The sequence below is a fragment of the Sus scrofa genome, chromosome 9, assembly GCF_000003025.6.
Source record: "Sus scrofa isolate TJ Tabasco breed Duroc chromosome 9, Sscrofa11.1, whole genome shotgun sequence".
Taxonomy (NCBI): Eukaryota; Metazoa; Chordata; class Mammalia; order Artiodactyla; family Suidae; genus Sus; species Sus scrofa.
The window spans coordinates 9,885,982-9,912,228 of record NC_010451.4 but is presented as its reverse complement, the minus strand read 5'-3'; the positions used below and the strand labels follow the sequence as shown (position 1 = coordinate 9,912,228).

The window sequence follows — 26,247 nt, the reverse complement described above, 5'->3', positions numbered from 1 at the left end:
AGATTCCCTTGGAGACTTTGCTTTGCCCTGGGACTCAGTGCACGTGAAAGTCTGTGTGCGCCTTTTAAGAATAGGGTCTCCATTTCCCCCAGTCCCGTGGAGCTCTTGCGCACAAGCCCCACTGGCCTTCAATGCCAGATGCTCTGGGGCTCTTTCTTCCTGTGCCAGATACCCACACGTGAGAGTTTGATGTGTGGCTCAGAACTCTCACTCCTATAGGTGAGTCTCTGTGAATCAGTTAGTTTCCAGTCTGTGGAGCTTCCCACCCTGGAGGTATGGGGTTGTTTATGTCACGAAATTGTCCCTCCTACCTCTTGATGTGGCCTCCTCTTTGTCTTCTGGAGTAGGGTATCTTTTTTAAGGTTTCCGATCCATTTTGGTGAAGTGTGCTCAATCTTTAGTTGTGAATTTCGTTGTTTTTAGGAGAGAAGTTGAGCTCCAGTCTTTCTATTCCACCATCTTAATCCTCTCAAGAAGACATTTCTCCCGGCCGCTGTAGTTCTGATTCGACCCCTAGCATGAGAACCTCTATATGGCCATGGGGGCGGCCCAAGAAAGCAAAAAAACAAAACAAACTGCAGTCATCCTGTAAAAGACCATGGCACAAACTTGGCCCACCCTCTTGCTGTCTACCAAAGCTTCACGTGGCTTTCTCCTAACAAGGGGCAATGCCTCAAGAAATCCAAGTCGAATACTGCCCAGTAAGCAAGAAGTCAGTTCTCCACATTGTCTTCCAATTACCACCACCGCCATCTTCATGTATCACCACCACCACCACCACCACCATCACTGTCACGTCATCACTGTCACCATCACCACCACCATCACCATCACTGTCACGTCATCACTGTCACCACCACCACCACCATCACTGTCACCACCACCACCACCATCACCACCACTGCCCACAGCAGCAGCGCCATCGTTACCACTCTCACTACCACCACCACCATTCCCATCATCCAGCCACCGTCACAAGTATCCGCTAGGCACCAGCAAGATACACCCTACAACGTTGCTGTGAGGTTAGCACTGTTATCTCTGTTTTCCAGGGAGAAGACTGGGGCTCAGATGGGATCACTGATTTTTTGCTTGTGTGTCTGCCTGTCTGCTATGTGCCAAACGCCGTCTCGGGAATAGAACAGAGTACCTGAGACAGGCAAGGTTCAGGACAGCTCGAAGGAGTTAACGGTCAAAGGTGGGGTGGAAAGCGGTGTAGCAAACAACAAGTAAAACGTTAGCGAGATCATAGCAGAGCGTAATGAGTGATAGGTTAAGGAAATACATAATGATGCAGGAGAAGTGAAGGATTTCACAGCAGGTAAGATGGCCAGGGAGGGCTTGTTCGAAGTCTCCTGAAGGATGAGAATAAGCTGTTCGATAATAGAACTAAAAGAAGAACATTCCAGCGAGGAACCAGCAAGTGCAAAGACTCTGGGCTGGACAGAGCCTGGTGTGTTTCAGAAACAGACAGGGGCCCAGTGGCTGGGGTGCAGTGAACAGCAGGAGACTCTCCAAGAGGAGGTTGTAAACAGACCTGGGCCAGGTCCTGCAGGGCCCGGAAGACCATGGTTAGGAGTCAGTTTTTTTTTTTTTTTTTTTTTTTTTTTTTTTTTTTTTTTTTTTTTTTTGCATGGGTATGTCCAGCGGTTGTCAACGTAGGCCTACCCAGAGCAAGCAACCCAGCCGCGGATCACCACGCCACCGGAACTCCAGAGTCAGGTTTTATTCCAAGAGCCCGGGAAGCCGCAGGAGAGTCTCAAATGGGAATGACACGATCCCTCCGGCAGGGGGCAAGGAGCTGCCCCTCCAAGCCCCAGGTGCAGAGGCCTCGGGTGCTTTATCTCAAGTCCTTAAGAAAGGGGTAACTCCTGCGCCATTTAAACTGTTAGAGCACTCAGAAAAGCAAGCATCCTGCTGCTTTTTGTAAAGTCATCCTAACACTGTTAGCCACTCTGACAAAGAGGTGCAGCAAAGAGAAAACAATCCAAGGGTGTTTATCAGTTTTTGGTTTTTGGGTTTTGGGTTTTTTTGTCTTTTTCTAGGGCCACACCCATGGCATATGAAGGTTCCCAGGCTAGGGGTCTAATGGAGCTGTAGCCACTGGCCTACGCCAGAGCCATAGCAACATGGGATCCGAGCCACATCTGCAATCTACACCACAGCTCACCGGATCGTTAACCCACTGAGCAAGGGCAGGGACCGAACCCGCAACCTCATGGTTCCTAGTCGGATTCGTTAACCACTGCGCCACGACGGAAACTCCTATTTCCTTCTTTTTTATGGCTACTATAAGTATTAATACAAAAAGAGCCTTCAATTTTTAGTAAATACAATTCTGAAGCACATGGAAAGAATGACACACCACAGCCAAATTGGCATTATACCAAAAAAGCAAGAATGATTCAATATTAAAAATCTATATTATAATTAAATATATTGAAATATAAAAATGGAAAGGACATAGTCATCTCTGAAAAGACCATGGGTAGATTCATTTTACATTCATTATCCAAGGTAAAGACATTGGATAAATTCACCACATACTCTCTTTTTTTTTTTTTTTTTTTTTTTTTTTTTTTTTTTGGCCTTTGTCTTTTTAGGGCCACACCTGCATCCTACGGAGGTTCCCAGGCTAGGGGTCAATTGAGCTGTAGCTGCCGGCCTACACCACAGCCACAGCAACGTAGGATCTGAGCCACATCTTTGACCTACACCACAGCTCATGGCAACACCAGATCCTTAACCCACTGAGCGAGGCCAGGGATCGAACCCACATTCTCATGGATACTAGTCAGGTTCGTTAACCACTGAGCCACGATGGGAACTCAAAATTCACCACATACTCTCAATTTTTTAAAAAAATTGTAAATAAAATTGGAGTAAGTGGATAGTTTCTAAATATATTATGCCAAAAATCAACATATCATGCTCAATGTGAAATGCTGAGAACATTTTCATCAAAGTCAAGAATAATTCTAGGGGCACATTAGGCACACTGGATAAGAAAAGAAGTGAGGGGTATAAATAAGAAAGAAGGAGGCAAAACTGTCATTTTTGTGAACATTAAGTTCAAGATCATCTAGAAACTATTAAAACCAATTAGAGAATTTAGTATGGCTGCTGAATAGAGACCAATACATGCAAAACTTCAACAATTACGTGAAAGATGTGAGTTTTAAATACGTGATTTCAAAGAAGAGCATGAAAGTATGTTCAACATCATTAGCCCCCAGGGAAGTGGAAATTAAAATGATGATAGATAGTGGAGTTCCCATCGTGGTTCAGTGGTAACAAACCCAACTTGTATCCATGAAGACTCTGGTTCAATCCCTGACCTCGCTCAGTGGGTTAATGGTCCAGCGGCATTGCCGTAAGCTGGGGTGTAGGTCACAGACATAACTCGGATCCCACATGTCTGTGGCTGTGGTGTGGGCAGGCCCTACAGCTCCAATTCAACCCCTAGCCTGGGAACCTCCATATGCAGTGGGTTCGGGCCTAAAAAGACAAAAATAAATAAATAAATAATACTGGCGGGAGTGAAAAATGATGCAGCCACTCTGGAAAACAAATGGCAGCTGCTTAAAAAGTTAAACATACGCTCACCATATACCCTGTAAATGTACTCCTGTGCATTTATGCTAGAGAAATGAAAACACGTTCACAGAAAAACTTGTATGGGCATGCATGTTCATAGCAGCTTTGTTTGTAATCTCCCCAAACTGGAAACAACCCTTCCATGGGTGAGTGGTTAAACAAAAGGAAAATATTCATCAGTAAGAAAGAACAAACTGGGGTTTCTGCTGTGGCGTGTTGGGTTAAGAATCTGACTGCAGGAGTTCCCGTCATGGTGCAGCAGAAACAAATCCAACTAGGAACCATGAGGACAAAGGTTCGATCCCTGGCCTCACTCAGTGGGTTAGGGATCCGGCATTGCCATGAGCTGTGATGTAGGTTGCAGATGCGGCTCAGATCTGGCGTGTCGGTGGCTGTGGTATAGGCCAGTAGCTGTAGCTCCGATTCCACCCCTAGCCTGGGAACTTCCATATGCCACAGGTACAGCCCCAAACCAGCAAAAACAACAACAACAAAAACCCAACTGGTATCCATGAGGATGCAGGTTCAATCCCTGGCCTCACTCAGTGGGTTAGGATCTGGCATTGCTGTAAATGCAGTGTAGATCACAGATAGGGCTCGGATCTGGCATTGCTGTGGCTGTGGCATAAGCTGGCAGCTGTAACTCCAGTATTTTGTCTTGTTTTTGTTTTCCTTTGTGGGTAGATTTTTAACTTCTGATTCAACTTGTCAAAGTATTTAAGTTTTCTATTCCTTAAATCGGTTTTAGTAAGACATACTTTGTCCTAAGAAAATTTTTTATTTCCCCTGGGCATGTTAGCTGTGTATTGCTGCATAACAATTACTCCAATAAAACTTCAACAGTCCCAATCAAAATCCTAGCAAATTATTTTATGGATATCAATAAACTAATTCTAAAGTTTGTATGGCAAAGACCCAGAACAGCCACCACAAAAAGAACAACGTTGGAAGATTGGCACTACTTTACTACAAGACTTACTGTAAAGCTAGAATAATCAAGACAGTGTCACGTTGGCAAAAGAAGAGACAGATCAATGGAACAGAATAGAGAGGCCCAAAATAGGTCCATGTAAGTAGGGTTAACTGATCCTTTGACAAAGGAACAGAGGCAATACAATGGAAAAGAGATAAGATAGCCATCTGAAAAGTGATGCTGGAACAATGGACAGCCGCATGGCAAAAAAATGAATCTAGACATAGATTTACACCCTTTGAAAAAATTGACCCAAAATGGATCATAGGGAATTCCCTTCATGGCTCAGTGGTTAATGAACCCGATTAACCTAGGATCTATGAGGATTCAGGTTCAATCCCTGGCCTTGCTCGGTGGGTTAAGGATCTGGCATTGCCATGAGCTGTGGTATAGGTCTCACACTCAGCTCTGATCCCACGTTGCTGTGGCTGTGGTGTAAGCTGGCAGCTGTAGCTCCAATTTGACCCCTAGCCTGGGAATTTCCGTATGCTGCAGGTGTGGCCCTAAAAACAAAATAGCAAAAAACTCTCTCTGATGATAGTAGTGGACTTGTGCATTTTTTTCTTAAAATTCTGTCCGGTTTTTCAGTATATGTTTTAAAGCTGTATTGTTAGATACAAACTATGTCACATATTTCTGGTGAATTGTTTCTTCTATTTTTATGTGATAACCCTTCATTCTTATCCCCAATAATGCTTTTTGGTTTACGATCAATTTGTCTGATATTACTATAACGGTGCTAGCTTTCTTTGGGTTTGTATTTATCCACTACACCTTTTCCCATCACTTTTTGTGCATATTTATATGTCGTTATGTTTCAGTACGTCTCCTGCAACAGGTATAGTTGCATTTTCTTTGTTTAGTATTTTTCTCCAATCTGACATTCTCTGTCTTTAACTGAAATGTTTTGATCATTTACCTTTACTTCAATCACTAGTATATTTGGAAATATTCCCTCCACCTTCCACTCTATTTTCTATTTGCTGTGTTTCTTTGCTTATTTTTACCTTTTTCTGGCCTTAATAAAGTTATCTATATTCCCTTTTCTCTCTCTCTCTCTCTCTCTCTCTTTTTTTTAAGGCCATTCCCTCGGCATATGGAGGTTCCCAAGCTAGGGGTCAAATCGGAGCTGTAGCCACTGGCCTACACCACAGCCACAGCAAAACAGGAACCAAGCCGAGTCTGTGACCTACACCACAGCTCATGGCAACGCCAAATCCTTAACCCATGGAGCGAGGCCAGGGATCGAACTTGCGTCCTCACGGATGCTAGTCAGATTGGTTTCCTCTGAGCCATGACGGGAACTCCGCCTTTTCTTTCTCTCAAGGTACATCTTTAAGTGAATGAATGCTTTAGGTTAATAAATCAATCAGTATATCTACTCTCCTCAAAAACAACTAAAGACATTGGAACACTTCCACTCTGATCACTCCTATCTACATGGTTTTATTTGCCAGTGTTGTAGTTCCACTGTGCTTTCATGTACCTCAAATTAGTTCGCATATGGCCAGACCCCTACACTCAGATGAATAAAAGACTAAACAGGAGTTCCCGTCGTGGCGCAGTGGTTAACGAATCCGACTAGGAACCATGAGGTTGCGGGTTCGGTCCCTGCCCTTGCTTGGTGGCGTTGCGTGAGCTGTGGTGTAGGTTGCAGATGCGGCTCGGATTCCGCGATGCTGTGGCTCTGGCGTAGGCTGGCGGCTACAGCTCTGATTAGACCCCTAGCCTGGGAACCTCCATATGCCATGGGAGTGGCCCAAAGAAATAGCAAAAAGACAAAATAATAATAATAAAATAAAATTAAAAAAAAAAAAAAAAAAGACTAAACAGAGACCCAGAGCAGTAGTTCAAACAAGACAGAAGTGTCTTCCTTCCTTCCTTCCTTCCTTCTTTCTTTCCTTCTTTTTCCTTTTTTTGCTTTTTAGGGCCACCCCCACAGCATATGGAGATTCCCAGGCTAAGGATCCAATCAGAGCTAAAGCTGCAGACCTACACCACAGCCATATCAAAACCAGATCCGAGCCATGTCCATGACCTACACCGCAGCTCACGGCAATGCCAGATCCTTAACCCCCCGAGCGGAGCTAGGCATTGAACCCGCAACTTCATGGATACTAGTCAGATTCATTTCCACTGTGTCACAACGGGAACGCCAAGAAGTGTATTTCTTTCTCACATAACAGTGGTCCAGGGCTGCTGAGGGAGCTCAATCCTAGGACGTCACCCAAGAGAGGTTTCCTCTATCTTGTTCTTTACCCTCCATACCCAGGACTAAATCCTGGCACCACAACAATCTTACCCACCACATCATAGTCACCTTAAGCCCCAGATGATAATTTATCTCTACTGTGTCCACAATCTACCACCAAGGGAAGGAGAGAGATGAAGTTGAACCCAAGCACCTTTTTTTTTTTTTTTTTTTTTGGCCACACCCATGACATGTGGAAGTTCCTGGACCAGGGATTGATCCCAAGCCACAGCAGTGACCCAGGTCACTGCAGTGACACCACCAGATCCCTAGGCGGTGCCACTAGGGAACTCCCCAAGCAACTTCCTAAAGAAGTGACTAGAAGTACATGCTTTGCCCTTGGCTGCAGAGAAGTTGGAAAATGTCTTCTCTGCTTGGTGACCAAGAGCCCAACTAAAACTTGGAGGCTTCTCTTCCTAAAGGGAAGAAGGAGCGAATGAGCTTGGAACAAACTGCAATCTTCCATAGACATCACCGGCATCCTGCGTTTTCTTCTGATTTTCTCTGTGTTCACCTCAACCTTAGGCAGGCAGCCTCCCCCAGGGATGGTAAAGATGGTGGCTAACACCGTTAGCCTCCTGGCCTCCCGTGGAGCAATTTGGTGAGAAGGAGAATGGCTCTGATTAGGAATCCCAGCTTAAGCCTAGGATTTCCTCCAGTTGGTCCAGTGTGAATCACATGTCAATCACTTAACTAGTCACTTTGACCAGTGGGATGCAGTGCCTGGTAGACAGGTGTGGGTCACATAATCACCCCTGGAAGTTGGACTGAGTAGAGTTAACCCCACTCAAATAATGTGGACTGCAATTAGAAAAGGGGCAGTCTCCAAAAGACAAAAGATGAGGTGTTATTATGATGAGAATGGATGCTAAGCAGGCCACATAACAACCGTTAGACTTGATAACGCCATTGGATGTTTCAAGGAGTTTGTACAATTGAACTCTTTTTTTTTTTTTTTTTTTTTTTAAGGGCTGCACCCCAGACATATGTAAGTTCCCAGGCTAGGGGTTGAATCAGAGATGCAGCTGCCAGGCTGTGCCAAATCCGAGCCAGGTCTGAACTGCATCTGCGACCTGCACTGCAGTTTGTAGCAATACCGGATCCTTTAACCTACTGATGAGTGAGGCCAGGTTATGAACCTGCATCTTCATGGATACTAGTCAGATTCTCTTTTTGTGTCTTTTTAGGGCCCTACCCGTGGCATATGGAGGTTCCCAGTCTAGGGGTCGAATCGGAGCCGCAATTGCTGGCCTCCACCACAGCCACAGCAACACGGGATCCAAGCTGTGTCTGCTACCTACACCAAAGCTCAGGCAATGCCAGATCCTTAACCCACTGAGCAAAGACAGGGGTCGAACCCGCAGCCTAAGGTTACTAGTCTGATTGTTTCCACTTCGCCACAACAGTAACTCCACTCGTCAGATTCTTAACCGGCTGAGCCACAATGGGAATTCCGAACATTTTTTTTTAATTAAGGATTTTATTTTATTTTATTTATTTTGACCACGGAATTTCCGGGGCCGGGGGTCAAACCCATATCACAGCAGCAACGCAAGCCACAGCCATAACAATGCTGGATCCTTTTCCTGCTGAGCCACCAGGCAACTCCCAATGCAACATGTTTTAAAATTCCAAATGCAGGACTGTGGAAGGTGATATTGAAGATGAAGTTGCTGGAGCGTTCGCTCACACTTCTGCTAGGAGAGCTCCTACTTATCTGTCATTAGCCATTCATTCAGCACCTTGTGCACGAACGTCTCTTTTACTGACCTTACTGTTTGCTAATTATTTATATATCTGTCTCCCAGCCCTTCTATAACACACCCCTCTGAGTGAGGACTTCCCTGGAGCTAGAATCCATCTGTCTTTCCCAGTGCCCACTTCCACAGAGTGGCATCTAAATGAAGGACAGCTGAGTCACAATGACTCTCAATGCCCCCCCCACTCCATTGCTAGCCCCTCTTTTTATCTTTGGAAATCATTATTGGAAAGACACATCAGCCGAATCCCAAGGAGTTCTGCAGAATCGGGGAGTGGAAGGGTGAGACCAGATTCTTTTGTTTACAGAAATGATCTCTGTAACGATAGGAACACAGTGTCAGGCATCATTTTATTTATGAAACTCAAATCAAATCACTGAGAGGCACAGACCCCAGTAGGAGGAAGTTCAGCTGATAATTGAATAATCAGAGCTGTCTTCTCATCCTGTTTGATTCTACGATTTTTAAAAAGCTGTATTTTGCAATCAATTCCCAATCTAAACACATAAATGACCTTTTCCCCCTTAAGCACCCAGGCCCCCAGCTTAACTGATGCTGAAAACCCACCTATACTGGAGAGAAACAGAGAAAACTCGGCCTACATTGGAGAGAAACTAGAGACAGGGAGTGGAAGACGGTGCCTGAGACGCAAATAGAGGGACATCAAGGAGACACTCAGAAAAACAAGAGGTCTTCCTGCAAACGGTGTCCACGTTGCTGGCCTGCTTGGAAAGCTCCACATCTGGGTTTCCTGGGTGGGTCCTGTGAATACTAATACTGAGCCATTGCTATATTCCGGATGTTGTCATAAGCGCTTTCAGTGATTAGCTCATTTTAATTCTTAGAATAAGCTTGGGAGTTGAGACTGGCACCCTCATTCTTTTTTTGTCCTTTTGCCATTTCTTAAGCTGCTCCCGCGGCACATGGAGATTCCCAGGCCAGGGGTCGAATTGGAGCTGTAGCCGACAGCCTACACCAGAGCCACAGCAACGCAGGATCCGAGCCGCATCCGTGACCTACACCACAGCTCACGGCAATGCCAGATCCTTAACCCACGGAGCAAGGCCAGGGATCGAACCGGCAACCTCATGGTTCCTAGTCGGACTCGTTAACCGCTGAGCCACGACAGGAACTCCCACCCTCATTCTTAGATGAAACTAAAGGTCAGAAGGTCACAGTGATGTGCCCATGACCATGAGCTAAGGTGAGCAGAAGTCAGGATTTGGATCCTCTGGGATCTGATTTGACTCAAAGCTTCTGCTCTGAGTCCTTAACTATTTTCACAAAATCACTTGGATGTAGCTATTATTTCTTCCTTTCTGTAGATGAGGAGATGGGGTCCAAGGATGACCCAACTTGCCCAAGTGACACGAGTAGGAAGTCATCCGAGCCAAAGTTGGAATGTATGACTCCAAAATTTTTCTGCCTCCCAGGTAGAAGTAGAGGAAGGGCCTGGGGCCAGCAACAAGTCAGAAAGCTGCTGCATGGCAGCCCCTACCCTCTCCCAGGACTCTGTCTTCCTGTTTTCCAACACTCCAACCTTCCCACTTAGACACCTTTCAAGAATCTTCTCACTGCTTCTCCTCCAGTGTGGCCCCCAGCATGAACAGGGGCTGGGTGGTTCTTGAGAGGCTCTAAGACATCCCCTCCCCCAAGGGTCCCCTAGCAAGGGAATAGCTAAGCTACCACCAGTCTGGGGGTTCCCATCCCCACGCATCTGTGCAAAGGCTGTGCGTAAGACTGACAAGTGCTTGTATCAGAAGCCAGCCAAAGAGGTTCAAATCCAGCCCAGAGACTTTGGCCAATAACAGAAGCTCCCTTTTTAAAAAGAATCTGTTCTGGGACAGACATTTCACTAGGGGTTTCCTCCATATGTTTAAATTGAATTCCCACCCTCTTTCCCCTATAATTGATCCTACTTCACTCACAAACACAGAGAGAGACGGAGAGAATGGAGCCTGAGGCTCCCAGTTGGGGAAACAGCCAGTGTAAGGACAGCAGGTCATAAGGAGCCTGGGCCTTGAACCCACCCAGGCCCCAGACTGTGCTGTTGCCTAGGAGCAGAAGAGGGAGGAGCCGCCAGATCAGGGGGAGGAGGGGAGGGAGGCCGAGCTCCCAGCAGCGCGTGCTGACGACAGCAGGTGATTTTTTTTCTGCAGCGCGCTTTCTCTCAGCATCTTCCCTGGATTCGTTTCTCCCCGCCCGCCCGCCCCCCACGCTGAGCGACAGAAAAGGGTGGGGCCGCGTCCCTGCAGCAGAGACGGCGGCGGCGGCAGCTGCAGCATCACTGGGAGCAGCGGCGGCGGCAGCAATGCTCTGTCTCCTCGAGAGGTGATCGCCTCCGAGCCCTGCTAGGTGGCCAGCTGCGACAGGACGCCGGCTGAAAGAAGAGAGAGCCTTGTCCGCAGCAACTGCGGCCACACTACTCGGCCCTTTCTCTGCGCCATGGCTTAAACCCGCAGCCACTTCGCCTCGCGTAGCCTCGCCTGGCTGGGGTCTGCGCGCCGCCGCAGCCGCAGGGAGGGGCGAATCCCAGACGCCCTCGCCGGGAGACCCGGGACGCGGTGTCTCACGCTGCGGTGCCCGCAGCAGACCGCGCTCCAGTGACCTTTGCGGTGGCTCCTGAAGGCGTTTACAGCTGGGAATCCAGGGACTTTACAGACTTTATCTCAGCGATAGCGCTGCCCGCCCGACCTTCCCGGGTGCTCCCTGAAGGAGGAGGACGCGGTAGCTCAGGCTACCAAGGAAAACACGGTGGGAATCAGATTGGCCGCTCGAGGGCCAGGGAACTGGGGGAGATTAGGGACTTGCTTTAGAATCTAGCAAGAAGAGGGAGGGCCAGTTCTGCAGCGAGCATCATGGCGTGGCCGTGCATCACGCGTGCCTGCTGCATCGCCCGCTTCTGGAACCAGCTGGACAAGGCGGACATAGCTGTGCCGCTGGTTTTCACCAAGTACTCGGAGGCCACCGAGCACCCCGGCGCCCCGCCGCCGCTCCAGCAGCCGGCGCAGCCGGCGCCCGCGCCCCCCTCGGCGCGCGCGGTCGCCATAGAAACGCAGCCGGCCCAGGGCGACGGGGATGCGGTTGCCCGGGCAACAGGGCCTGCGCCGGGGCCTAGCGGCGAACGCGAGACCGGGGCAGCCTTCGGCCGGAGCGGGCCAAGCCAGGGCTCTGGTTCCGGCTCCACCTCCAGTGCAGGCCCTGCGGACTCAGTGATGCGGCAGGACTACCGCGCCTGGAAGGTGCAACGGCCCGAGCCGAGCTGCCGTCCGCGCAGCGAGTACCAGCCCTCAGACGCACCCTTTGAGCGCGAGACCCAGTACCAGAAGGACTTCCGCGCCTGGCCGCTGCCGCGCCGCGGGGACCACCCGTGGATCCCCAAGCCCGTGCAGATTGCCACGTCCTCCCAGGCGGCGGCGCCGGTGCTCGGGGCGCCCCAGCGCCGGCCGCAGAGCCAGGAGCGCTGGCCTGTGCAGGCCGCCGCCGAGGCCTCGGAGCAAGAGGCTGCCCCTGGTGGAGCAGGTGGCCTTGCGGCTGGAAAGGCGTCCGGTGGGGACGAGCGCGACACACGCAGAAAGCCCGGGCCCGCCTGGATGGTGCGTCGCGCCGAGGCGCTGGGGCAGGAGCCGTCGCCGTTGCCCTTAGCCCAGGCCCTGGTCCCAGCCGCGGGCCCGGAGGTGGGCAAGGGGCGTGCGGCGGCCGACGCCCTCAACAGGCAAATCCGCGAGGAGGTGGCGAGTGCAGTGGGGAGCTCCTACAGGTGAGACGCGGCCCGCAGCTCCCGCCACCCTGCTGGTCACCCTTTCCCTCTCCCACAGATTCTCCACATCGCAGACCTCACTGTTAGCCTCCCTCTCGCACCCTCTCCCCAGCTCCGGCCCGCGCCCATGGCTTTCTGGCTCTTTCTTTTGTGAAAGCTGTTAGTGTTATCCATCCCAGCTGCCAAAGTCTTTGGCTTCACCACCTCATCCCCATCCCCGCCCCACCCACGTGCCTGCCTGCCCGCCCAACCGAGACCTTTGCAATGTCTTCACTGCTGCGCTTCCATTCTGCCCCACCCAGCTCACCAGCTGCGTTAGCCTGGCTGCTGCCCCTTACTGGCTCAGCTGCCGCCCAAGGGCCTCGGTGCCTTCCCGCAGGGTCCCATCCTCCTCAAGGAGCAGTGACCTGCCCCCGCCCCCACCCCCTAGCCTGCTTCGCTTGGCCCTTCCTTCTTCTCTCTCTCAGTCCCTGGGCGACACCTAAACACCACACCCTTTTCTAGACGCCCTGCCCGGCCCTCTTCCTTCAGCCACTCAGGCTTTGAAGGCAGATTCCTTATGCCTCTTACTAGCTGTGACACATGGGGTAAGTTTCTTAAGCTTTCTAGGACTCAAGTTCTTATCTGGAAGATGTGATGGGTAATAGGTTCTTCTCTGAGATTGTTCACTCATGTATTGATTTAATAGTAAATAACATATTTTTAAATACTTCCTATATGCTAAGCACTGTGCTAGGCATTTCGAAGAGTAAAGGAGATGATTCAGGAGGAGAATTATGCCTGGCACCTGCTTGGTAATCTGTACCTCTTGGTTCCCTTCCGAACTTCTCTTTATTCTGATTTCCACTTCCTAGACACCTCCAGCCTCCTCCCCTTTTGATGCATCTCCTTTGTCCTTTTCTTTCTTGTTCTCTAGATACGGTTCTCGTTCTCTTACCACCAAGAAACCCCTCTTCAGCACACTTAAATTCCCTTTAAGTGAAGTGAATGCCTTTATTTGTTCTTTTTATTTATTTATTTATTTTATTTATTTATTTTTGCTTTTCAGGGCCCCACCCATGGCATATGGAGGTTCTCAGGCCAGGGGCCTAATCGGAGCTGTAGCTTCTGGCCTACAACATAGCCACAGCCACAGCCACAGCCACATCAGATCCGAGCTGCGTCTGTGACCTACACCGCAGCTTACGGCAACGCCGGATCTTTAATCCACTGAACGAGGCCAGGGATCAAACCCGCAACCTCATGGTTCCCGGTGGGGTTCACTTCCGCGGCGCCATGACGGGAACTCCTTAAGTGAATGCCTTTAAACAAGAGCATAGTCATATTCCTTCCTTCTTTCCTTTCTTCATCCATTCATTCTCTCTCTCTTTCTAGAATATCCCTTCTTTGTTGCTCTTCATTCATTTAATATGTATTTCTGAAGGCTTAGCGTTCAGTGGTGCCCTCATGTTTCAAACCAAAACAATGAGCTGAAAGATCACCGTTGACTCTGAATATGTAACATTGGCCTTGGGGTCTCTGGGGAAGAAGACGCGCGTGATGAGTAATTGTGCTGGAGGTGTTCAGAATGTGGCGGATGGGGTCCTTCATCGACGCCATAGCCAGTCGCCTCCTTTCTGCAGGAGGGTGTGGACAGGAGGACTGCAGCGTTAGTGTCTTTTGCCAAGACCTTATACGTGGCCTCATCAGACTGTCCTTCTCCAGCAAATAGGACAAACACTCCCTCTTACACTGAGGAAGGAATGGCATTGATAGACATGCTCTCTTATTAAGACAAAATCTGCCCCCCATGCAGGCTTTACCTCTGGAAAGAGTTTCCCAATGAAAAGGGGGCAGCTAATCAATTGGCCCCATTCCTTTTCCCTGAATTCCACCTCCCACTTGGCATTTCTCTCTTGCTCTGTTGTTATAATGACCACACTGGGTCCCCCAGGGGTACACTACTTCCTTTTAAAGCTCTGGGTCAGGCAAGGACACAAATCCTTCTCCTTGGTTCTAGCTATGAGAAGGCGGAATTTTCACAATATCTCTATGCTGCTACCAAGGACGATCAAAAAGAAAAGAAAGGAAAGGAAACAAATAAGTGAGGGGAATAAAAAACAAAGCCAAGATATCGTTCTGTGATTCCGTCATGGCTTTCTAGTCTACACGGTCCTACTTTGTTCCCGAAGAACCTTAAGGTTGACCTACCATCACGGGTTTCTGGATTGGCTCTTCATCATCCCACTCCCAATCCACCACCCTGTGCCAGGCAGAACCTTACCACCTACCAGGCAGAATCGACCTCTCCTCACCTCCATATAGTGGATGCCAGTCAAGGGAGACCCAGATTTTCAAACGTCATTCGGTTACACTACTCAGTGTATGTTTCCAGGTTGGTAGGAATTGCTTTGTCCATAAATGATTGGCCAGACAGTCAGGGAGTAACTCACCTGTCAGACACAACTCTCTCCAAATATTTTGGGTCGAACCTTTGTTCTGTATAAATTCTTTCCCCAAAGCCACACCTTAAACTGTGCAGTAAGCTTGTCATGCTTCATAGTTAGAATTACACACATACTGCACGTGATTGGATAGAAGAGGAGGCTATGCTCTTGAGGCTGGTAACAATGCTTTTTTTTTTTAAATAGCTATCAGAATTTTATCAACTTGTCAAGAAAAGTCTGTACACCTCAAAAAAATATTTTTTATCTGATTTGGGTCTTCTGCAAAATTTAATTATGTATATGACTTTGGGGTCAGCAATTCCACTTTGCTGTATAATCAGAAGGGTTTTGAAACATTAAGAGAATAAGTATTGCTAAGAGACATCCATCAGTTTCTTTTTTTTTTTTTCCACACCAAGACATCAATTTCTTTAATGGACAATTTAAGTACGTGACAAATTTGATATGAAATATAGTATTATTTTTTTGTTCCAGAATAAAAATTAACTAATAATAGGGAAGTGCTCTTTGGGTGAAAGTAAATGTGAAGAAATAAGATAATTAAATATGCTATAAAGAAAAAAAATGCCTGGAAATTATAGGCTTATCTGGAACAATGATTTTTTCCCCCTTATTCTCTCACATCCTTTTTCTTGCTAGGATTCTGAATATTTCCTAAATTTAAATATGCTCCCGTGTCTTCTATAGATGTCATACATCACCTTAGAAGCGAAGATGGGCTCCATTTCATCAATAATTTGATTGATAACCCCTTTTCGTCTGTCACTATATATAAATCATGATGGTTTAGACCATAGTGACTGCTTCATTTCGTGGGCTTTACAAATGATGTCTGTCACGTAATATCAGTGTGAGCAGTTTGCTTAAATAGAGAAAGGACACACAGTATATCAGCTTAATATATTGATATGCAATATACAATATGCAGTCAGCATCCAGAGTCAGAGACATGCTAATTGGTTTTCCCCTGAAAACAGATAATGAGTAGATAACGTCAAATGTCCTTTGATGCTGAGGCTATTGAGAAACCTTCCCTGTTCAACAGTCCATCTAACTTAGGATCTATCCACACTAGTGTGATATCTGAGGTATAGTTAGAACTATTCACATTCGTGAAATTGATTCACTTTCAGTGATTCATATTACATAAATGATGGTATAAAATTGAGAAACTTGTCTTTGTTGCCATTTCTGATGTTCGGGAAGGATTTCACTGGGCAGCCATTTGTGACTTTAGACCTCACATTCTCAATTAGAAAACAGATGAGTCATAGGAGCAGATTAAAATGCCTCTCTCAGCCAACCCCATTGCCCCAGCCATCAGTTAATAGTGATAGATGGGGTAGCAGGTGCTCCCCATAGACATGCTAATGAGCAGCTTTTCCTGGACGGAATCAGCTGGGGCACAAAGAGGCAGAATAATACACCAGAGGCAAGAGAGTACTTGAAAAATGAGAATGGTTAACAAGGTAATCAGAAAGAAAAGGAGGCTTTACTATCTACCCCACAGTCTTCCACAAGGGTTAGAAAAAGGCCCATCTCGGAGTTCCCGTTGTGGCTCAGGGGAAGTGAATCCGATTAGGAACTAGGAGGTTGCGGGTTTGGTCTCTGGCCTTGCTCAGTGGGTTAAGGATCCGGCGTTGCCGTGAGCTGTGGTGTGGGTCACAGACATGGCTTGGATCTGGCGTGGCTGTGGCTGTGGCTGTGGTGTAGGCCAGTGGCTACAGCTCCGATTGGACCCCTGGCCTGGGAACCTCCATATGTCACGGGAGCGGCCCTAGAAAAGCCAAAAAAAAGAGAAAGGCCCATCTGACTTGACTTATGCTATACAGAACAGCCTGATGTCTACAAGGCCACTGGTTGTAACCCTAGTGTCTTCCTGAGTAAATCTCAGCAATACGTACTCCAAGGCCAATATCACATACTTGTCTCCACAACACCTTCCAGGTCTTGCCATTTAGAACTAATTTTTGTCTTAGTTCCTTTTCACATTCTGTTCACTTCTCATTGTCTGCTTGGTTGTAAGATGCTTTTGCCTCCAGCTGCCACCCCCGACCAGATATGAACACATGAAGAGGAGAGCTATCTTTCTTTTGTTCATCTGTGTATCTTTCACGGCCTAATATTGTGCTTAGGTACCACATAGGTTTGTTGAATCCAATGAAATTTTTAGAGTTCGGTGAAACTTCTATTCACCTATGTATTGATTCATTTCTTTTAGTTTTATGTAGTTAAATTGATTTTGGAAAATGACCACCGAGCCCCTGCTGTGTATCAGACAAAAAGTGATAACCCCTGTGTAAAGAGACTGTTTTCCTTAAGCAAAATCTAATAGAATTCCTGCTCTGTTAGCACTAGAAGTAAGTATCCAAATGGGGAAGGGGCAGCAAACCTTACAGACCTGACTCCAGGGGCACCTTCACCCAGGGCAGTGGTCCTCAACCTTTGCCGTACAGAGGAATCACGGGAGAACTTTAAAAATGCTGATGCCTAAGTGCCTTGCCCAGGAATTTTGATTTAATTGGTCTGGGGTGTGGCTTGCATGCGTGAATCTTTTGAAGTGAATCTTTTGAAACCGCCCCATGTCATTCTCTGGGGCAATTCAAAGTCTTGACCTCTTTCCTTAAGGCAGAGGTTCTCAAAATTTAGTACACAAAAGAGTCATCTGGAGAGCTTTCTAAAATGCAGATTCCTGGGCCTCGCCCACAGACATGCTGATTCAGTGGCTTTAAAATGAAGCCTAAGAATCTGCATTCCAACAAGCCCTAGCCTGGGAACCTCCCTATGCCCCAAGCACGACCCTAAAAAGAAAAAAAGAAAAAAAGAAAAGAAAAAAAAGCACTCTAGGTAATTTTGATGCAGATGAACTTGAGGCTTTACTTGGGGAAACACTGCCTGAGGAGGTTTGCTGTCTTCAAGGTACTGCGTTTGGGGTTGCTTGTCATTTATTTAAGTCTTTTATGTCCTTCACTTACATTTTGTAATTTTCTCCACAAAAGTCACACCCACACACACGTTTTGAAGTTTTATTTTTCTATAATTAAGTCTTTAATAGACTAATGGGATTTAACTTTATGTATGTAATGCGGTAGGGACCTAGTTTTCTTTTTGCCTGTTTGGAAAGTCATTCATCCCAATGCCTTTTTGAAAGGTCAGCTTTTCCCCACTGATATCTCTCCATTAATGCAGCGTCTATCACATAAGGGTCACAAGTGCACGAATATATCGGAGATCTCTGCTGTGTTTCCTTTAACCTGAACTATCTGAGCTAATGCCATAGTATCATCTTTTTTTCTTTTGAGCTATTTTAAATTATTTTTCATTTTGTTTGAAGCATATATCTTCCTACATTTTCTAATTCGTTATTGCTCATATGTGTTAATTTTATGTTTTTCTTATATTCAGCAACTTTACCACACTCTAATTTTGTCTGCTGATTCTCTTGGGCTGTCTATGGAGATAATTAATGTATGCTTTGAGCAAATGCCAGTTTACTGTCTTCATTCTGATGTGTGTGTGTGTGTGTGTGTGTTGCTACACTGGTAAGGATATCTGATATGTTTGGGGTTCGGGGGCGGGGGTCGTTTGTTTTTTGGCCATGCCTGTGGCATGCAGAAGTTCCTGGGCCGGGAATTGAACCTGCGCCACAGCTGTGACATGCCAGATCCTTAACCACTAGCCACCAGGGAACTCTTCCGGTGTAGTTTTGATAGCAGGTGGCAGCAGACATCTTTGTCTTCAGACATGGAAATGTTTCTAAAATTCGATCATTAAGTTTGAAGTTTACTCTGTATTGTTATTAGATAGCATCATATCAGGTTAAGAAACTCATCTTTGTACTAGTTTTCTAGGAAGTTCTAAAAATGTGGATTGAGGAGTTCCCATTGTGGCTCAGCAGTAACGAACCTGACTAGTATCCATGAGGACACAGGTTCAATCCCTGGCCTTGCTTAGAGGGTTAAGGATCTAGCATTGCCGTCAGCTGTGGTGTAGGCCAGAAGCTACAGCTCCGATTCAGCCTGGGAATTTCCATATCCTGAGGGTGTGGCCCAAACAAGACTAAATAAATAGATAAATAAATACAAATAAAAAATTAAATAATAAAAATGTGGATTGATATTGAATTTTACTAAATTTCTTTTGCATCACCTGAGAAAGTCATATGGTATTTATTTTTAATGTTATTAGATTTTTCTGATACAGACCATCTTTTCATTCCTAGGATAAATCTTACTTGGGTAAAAATACATCTTTTATCATGCCGAATTCTTTTGCTACTTTTAATTTGAACTGTTTGCATACATGCCCGTAAGTGAAATTAGTCTAAAACGTTTTCCTTTTTTCTGTTAGTCTGGTGCAATGTTGGGAATCACGGTTGGTTGTGACTATATAGTTAGATGGGTAGATTTTTTCTTCTTTTCAGTTGTTTGGAACAGTTCCTCTAACAAGTGCTCCTCCTCCTTAAATATCTGATAAGATTCTCCTGTAAGGCTCTCTGTGCCTGATGTCTTTTTCATGGACAGACTGTTTTTTTTTACTACCAATTTGATGGTTTTAACAGTGATTTATTTATTCAGCTTTTATATTTCTTGAGCCAATGTCAATCACTTATATTTTTCTAGAAAATGTTACTTTTTTCTTATTTTTAAATTTATTGATGTAAGATTCACTATAGCATTATATTGTGGCTTTAAAAACCATTTCTACTTATCTACAGTTGTATCTCCTTTCATACTTAATATTAATTGGGGCCTTCCCTCCCACCCCACCCCTGTAATTGTCTTATTGAGGTTGTTTACTTTTTTAGTCTTTTCAGAGGATCAAATTTTGGTTTTGGTGTACATATCCCTTTTCGGTAGAATTTGCTCTTATTTTTACTGCTTCTTTTTTACATTCTGAGAGGTAGTCATTTGTCACATTACACACAGTTTTATATCCCTAAGGAGTCTGGATTTTTTCTAAAGAAATAGGTCGCTGAGAGAATCTAGGCAGAAGGACTACATAATAGTTTAATATGATTTACATTTTATAAATGTCCCCTGGATGGCAACCTGGGGAGGTTAGAGAAAGGGTGGCCAACAACGAGGCTGTTGAAAGAATCCAGAGAGCATGATAAACCTGGAACTGTGGCTGTGGGATTAGAGATTTATCACATAGTACATATAGTTACAGAACAATAGCTCTTAATGACCAGTTGAGATGCAAGGAAGAGGATAAGCCCAGGATAACGTTTTTCTGGTTTGGGTAACTGTGGTGCTAGTTATTGGAACAGACTTTCATCTAGACTTCTATGATGAATACTGAGGAGAAAAAAGTCTCCTAGAGAGGAAGTTGAGCTCATTTTTAGTATCTAGAATTTGAGTTGTTTATGAGCTATCTGACAAGAAGTTTCAAGGGGCAGCTGAGTAAATGGATCTGAAGTGGAGAGAGATCTGGGCTGTGAGTGAATATAGATATGAAACATCCTATGGTTATTATTAAAGCCATAGGAGGAGGCAAAATCGACCTGAGAGAAGGAGTAGAGAAAATCAGCCATCAGAGCCTGGAGTCCTGAGGGATACAGGTACTGGGGGTACTGACAGCAGAAGGAATAGCCACGCAAAAGATGAAGGAGTGGTCAGAAGGAAGGGGGCGTAAACCAGGGGCTTACCGCAGACACCACACCAGGTGCCTAACTCAGCAAAGCCGGATGCCTCCCTGGAAATTTTTACTGAGGAATTACTGCGTGCAAAGCACTTTCCTAGATCATCGGTTGACCTTGCGCAGTTAGATATGATGTTACTGTAAGACTAACCCACAAAGAGGAGAAGAGATAACATAACACGCATTTCATCCTTGGTTGCTCTCTTGGGAAAAAACGGCATCTAATGCCCCTGTGAACTTGCAAGAAACAGTCCAGCCAGTGGTCGATTTAAGTCTATAATCAGGAAGGATCACTCAGTGTCCCAGATACAAAACTGAAATAATCCAACACTGTCGAGCAGGATTAAAGAGCCATCTCTGTAATCAGTGCAGCTTTGACGTTTCAGATTAGGTCAGTTGTATACACGTAGAAAGGTGAGCTAATGATTCTCTGCCACATGAAGAAAACTGCAAGGAGACCTCGACCAGCAAGCTGAAAATTCTCTTGATGTTCACTAAAGATGCTAATTTTCACCATTAGAAATAAAAATAGTAGTTAATTGAGGGCCTGCTGTGTGCCTGGCAGGCTGCTAGAAACCTTAGACCTGTCTGCTCCTGCAGTCTTTGTAGCAGCCCTGCAGAAGCGGTACTACTGCTACTTCCTGGCTAGGTTTCAGGACCCACAAGGCCTCTTGTCTGCCATTAGGTTTAAAGACTGTTGAAGGCACAGACCTCGTCTAATGCTAGCTAGTCTTTTTCTACACACAGCACTATCTCCAAGTCACATTAGCATGTGTTGTCTCAGCCCAGTTTCAATCCAGTAAATGTTGATTGGTGTCTATTCTATTCCTAGGAAGACAAAGTCGTCCTTGCTCTTGGAAGGCTTATGTTTACTAGGCAGAGACAGATGTGCTGAAAAGTTATAGTTACTCTAATAAAGAGTCTATGCGGGGTATGGTGGGGCACAGAGGGAGAAGGAGTTAAGTCGACTTGCTCTGAGGGTTATCAGGGAGAGGGTTCAGTAGAGAAGGGACTGGTAGGCTGAATCTTCAAAGATGAGTGGGCATTCAGTGGGGAGGGATCCATCTGATTAAAAGTACAGAAGAGAAACTGTCAGCAGTTCTGAGCAGGTGGAACTTAGACATCTCATCGAATGAGAAGGGAATGGCGAGAGGTAGACCAGGTTGGTGGGCTGGGCCAGCTCCTTCATCCTGTAAGCAAAGGAAGAAGTGGGGTTAGGTTTTGGATTTTAACAAAGGTGACTTTGAGAGTTCCTGTTGTAGCTCAGCAGAAACAAACCTAACTAGTATCCATGAGGATGTGGGTTTGATCCCTGGCCTCGCTCAGTGGGTTAACGATCTGGCGTTGCTGTGGCTGTAGTGTAGGCCGCAGATGTGGCTCAGATCCCGCATTGCTTTGGCTGTGGCGTAGGTCAGCAGCTGTAGCTCCGATTTGACCCCTACCACAGGACATAAAATAAAAAATAAAAACAAGGAGTTCCCGTCGTGGCGCAGTGGTTAACGAATCCGACTAGGAACCATGAGGATGCGGGTTCGGTCCCTGGCCTTGCTCAGTGGGTTAAGGATCCGGCGTTGCCTTGAGCTGTGGTGTAGGTTGCAGACGCGGCTCGGATCCTGCGTTGCTGTGTCTCTGGCGTAGGCCAGTGGCTACAGCTCCGATTCGATCCCTAGCCTGGGAACCTCCATATGCCGCGGGAGCGGCCCAAAGAAAAAGCAAAAAGACAAAAAAAAAATAAAAAATAAAAAATAAAAAAATAAAATAAATAAAAACATAAAAAAAGAAAAAACCCAAAAGCACACAAAGGTGACTTTGGCAGCAGTGGGAAGGAAGGATGGGAGGGGATGAAGCTGGGAGCATGGAGTCTGGGAAGGAAACCGTAGGTGAGAGGTAATAAACGCCTCCCGCCAGGAAAGGATAAAGCAAGCACTGATGGTTGGTTTTACTTTTTAACTATTACAAATAAGGCGCCTATACACATTCTTATACAGGTCTTTGCACTCATTTGTGTTAAGCATATCCTCGAGAATGCCATTGCTGAGTCATAGGGAAAACATATGTTTCATCTGAGTGTAATGCTCAAGAGTTTCATGTATGCCCTTGTGACAGCATATCAGGGCAGTGGCTAATTGAAAGTCAGCAGAAAGGAAGAGTCTAAGGAATAATCTGGGCTGTTTCCCAGATTTCGTGTTTTACGTATCTCAGGAAATAATCATAGGAAACACTCTCAGGAAATAATCAGGAAAAAAAGCACAGTTTTGGACAAGTTGAATTGGAGGTGCTGTTGGAAGGAGTATACGGAGATGTTCAGTAGAAAATGAAAAACAGAAACACTGCTGGAAAGGGTGTACGAACGCTTCCGCCTCATACTCAAGGGAAGCATATGTTTCCTCTATGATTCAGCAATTGCTTTCTCGAGTATGTGCTCAGGAGAAATGAGTGCAAAGACCTGCTTAAAATGTGTATAGGAGCTTTATTCATCACAGCTAAAAAGCAAAACCAACTCGAATGCCCATCCGCACTGGGATAGGTACCTTGGGGTAGAGCCACACAGTGGACCATCATGTGCAGGGTGTAATCACCCCACACACACACACAAATGTCCACATCCTAATTCCCGGAAGCCATGAGTATGTTATGTTGCAAAGCAAAAGGGACTTTGCTGATGTCATTAAGTTGAGGGTCTTTGAGGTGCGGTGAGTATCCTGGATTATCTGTTGTAATTATAGGGATCCTCACAGCGGCGCCTTCTTGGCCAGCCATTGTTGGCTTTGAAGACGGAAGGGGGACATGTGCCAAAGAACACGGGCCACCTCTCAGAAACTGGAAAAGGCAAGGAAATGGATTCTCCCTAGAGCCTGCAGAAGGAACACCTTGCTTCCTGCTGGCACCATGATTCTAGCCCGTGAGACCCATTTCTGACTCCTAATGATAGAACTATAAGATGATACTTCGTGTGGTTTTAAGCCATTCTGTTTGTGGTAATTTGTTACCGCAGCTATAGGAAACTAATACACGGGGTTTCTCAATCTCGGCGCTGTTGACATCTTGGAACAGATAACTCTCTGTTGTGAAACTCTCCTGTGCATTATAGGATATTGGCAGCACCCCTGGCCTCTTCCCACTCCTTGTCAGTAGCATTCCCACCACATCCCCCACCTCTGAGTTGTGACAGTCAGAAGTGTCTCCAGACATCACCAAAAGCCTTCCGGGGTGGGGCAAGATTGCCTCTGGTTGAGAACCACTGTTTTATGGCAGTGCAAATTACTGTAATACTCACTGGTCTGGATAGATCTGCTGCCAAGGATGAGTGAAAGAAACCAGATGCAAGTGCACTTACTAAATGACTCTGTATGAAATATGAAATTTTTATTCAGGTGAAATGAATATGAAATTTCCAAAACAGGTAAAGGCAATTGATGGTGATGGATGTCAGAATAGCGATCACTCTGGGGTGGGGCTGGGTGATTGGCTGAGATGTTGGAAATTTCTGTGTCTTTGTCTTTTTTTTTCTTGTCTTGTCTTTTTGTCTTTTTTAGGGCTGCACCTGCAGCATATGGAGGTTCCCAGGATAGGGGTCTAATCGGAGCTGCAGCTGCCAGCCTACGCCAGAGCCACAGCAACGCAGGATCAGAGCCAAGTCTGTGACCTACGCCACAGCTCACGGCAACACTGGATCCTTAACCCACTGAGCGAGGCCTGGGATCGAACCCGCAACTTCATGCTTCCTAGTCAGATTCGTTTCTGCTGCACCACGATGGGAACTCCTGTTCTGTGTCTTGATCTGGATGGTGATTCTGTGAATCTGTGCATATGAACAATTAAGATTTTTGGACTTTTTTCTGTTTGTTATATCTCAACAAAAAATAAGAAACAGATTACAAACTAAGTAAATGGAGATGTAGGTTTGATGCTCAGGAGAAAAGACAGAACAGAAAAGAAAAATCTAGACATCAAGCTGTCAGTGAAGCTCAAACCCACATAGGAGTCAGTGTAGATGGCGAGGGATTTCCCATTGTGGCTCAGCAGGTTAAGAACTCAACTTGGTGTCCATGAGGATGTGGGTTCAATCCCTGGCCTCATTCAGTGGCTTAAGGTTCCGGCATTGCCTTTAGCCGTGGTGTAGCTTGCAGGTGTGGCTTGGGTCTGGTGTTGCCATGGCTGTGGTGTAGGCACGCAGCTGCAACTCTGATTCAACCCCTAGCCTGGGAACTTCCATATGCCATGGGTGCAGCCCTAAAAGAAAAAAGAAAGAAAGAGGGTGAGAACACACTGAGTCCGGAGCCCAGCCGCCCTGACATCAGCAGGGAGAAGCAGTAGAGTCAGTCAAGGAAGGAGCCCGTGTGTCTGTGTTGTCCCCATCTGAGAACGAGAGCATAGACCCACGTGTCCCAAGCTCCCACCTCCGCTGCTCTGGCCTCCTTAGTTACCCACAGGAGCCACCCGCAAGCGCAGAACATAATAGCGCTGCCTTGCATCCCCCCTTCCCAGCATAGGCCATTCGGTGTGTGTTTCTTTTCAAACTGAATGCAGAGGCTTTGCGGGTCCAAGCCTGATGTAACCTCTTTTGGTGGGAAAATGGGGCCCAAGCCCCAAACCATAAAACCCACCATAAGCGCCTCCCCAGTGCTGTTCCCTATGGTCACCGTCTGTTTCATGCAGTGACTTCAAAAAGCTGGCGCATGTTGTGGCATATCCTAAAGTACATTTTTACAATTTTCTTGGCCCCTAAGAATCGTTCCCTATTAAACCATACTAATGAGCGGAAGACAGAGGAAGAAAGCAGAAGAGCAGAATGTTAGAACAGAGACATAATTGAGTTTCAGCCCCATTTGCTGCGTGCACATGGCAGTTGCTGTAACATATCTTCTTATGAGACTTCATTATGACCTTTGAAGGTAAACATCTCTTGAAAGATGAAGAATAGAGTCAGGGAGGCCTGGGGACGGAGGTCACACAGCCAGCCAGTGGCGGGGCTGGCCCAGGAGCCCAGGTCTCCTCGTTCCGGCCTGCAGCAGTGTCTTACTTGTGCAGCTCAAGCAGACTCCTGCCATGTCCCCTCGTTCCTGAGAGGGCTGCTGCCTGCCCCCCAGCCCCTTCCCTTTGTGCTGTCTTTTTGGCTCCCACCCTCCTAAACCCACACCATCCTCCTTCACCACCTTCTGCAGTGGCAAAGGGGTGGGTGGTCTGACTGCTCCCGTCCTAAGCTGTCTATGGATCCCCTTCCCTTCCAGAGCAAGGGTCTGGCACCTCAGCCTGCAGTCAAGGCCTTCCAGGAGCTGACCTATCTGGTGCACCCTGCATCTCCCACTGCTCCACACGCGCACGCACACACACACACACACACCCCTAATGCTTTTTCCTATAGAGTCTCAGTTCCGGCTGCACATTAAAATCGTTGGGCACCCCAGTGGATGATTAGCCAGATCGTAGGCTGAGCTGGGCCTTGACAATCCCCACACATCTCCACTGCCGGATTTCAATCGCAATTTCCCCTCCTGCCTGCCTCTTCTTTCTAAATCCTTTCTATCCTTCAGGGTGTTTAGTCCATTGTAAAAGAGGCTTACACTGTAAAAGAGGGAATTAGGTTGGATTTATTTGATTGTAATATCATCATAATAATGTAGTGGGCTTAATATCATTTTTATTCCAAGTTCAGTGCCGCATGTTAAGAGCACATAAGGCTGGGGCTTTGGGCGAGGAGGATTCAGGGTGCAGAGCACATGATTCCCACGTGCAGGAGCTTGCCTTACGGGGGAGGTAACGTGGATGCAAGTATCCAAAGTACCAGGCAGGGCCTAGGGAGACTTAGAAGTGGG

General features: G+C 46.6%; 1 protein-coding gene across 1 annotated transcript in view; it reads left to right on the top strand.

Annotated features, from left to right (window-relative positions):
- Positions 1 to 26,247, top strand: part of MAP6 (microtubule associated protein 6) — a 126,729-nt gene that overhangs the window by 25,423 nt on the left and 75,059 nt on the right. The window contains 2 exon segments of the mRNA XM_021062525.1: positions 9,111 to 9,336; positions 10,741 to 12,341. Coding sequence (XP_020918184.1) covers positions 11,440 to 12,341 — 902 coding nt within the window. The 5' untranslated portion in view covers positions 9,111 to 9,336; positions 10,741 to 11,439.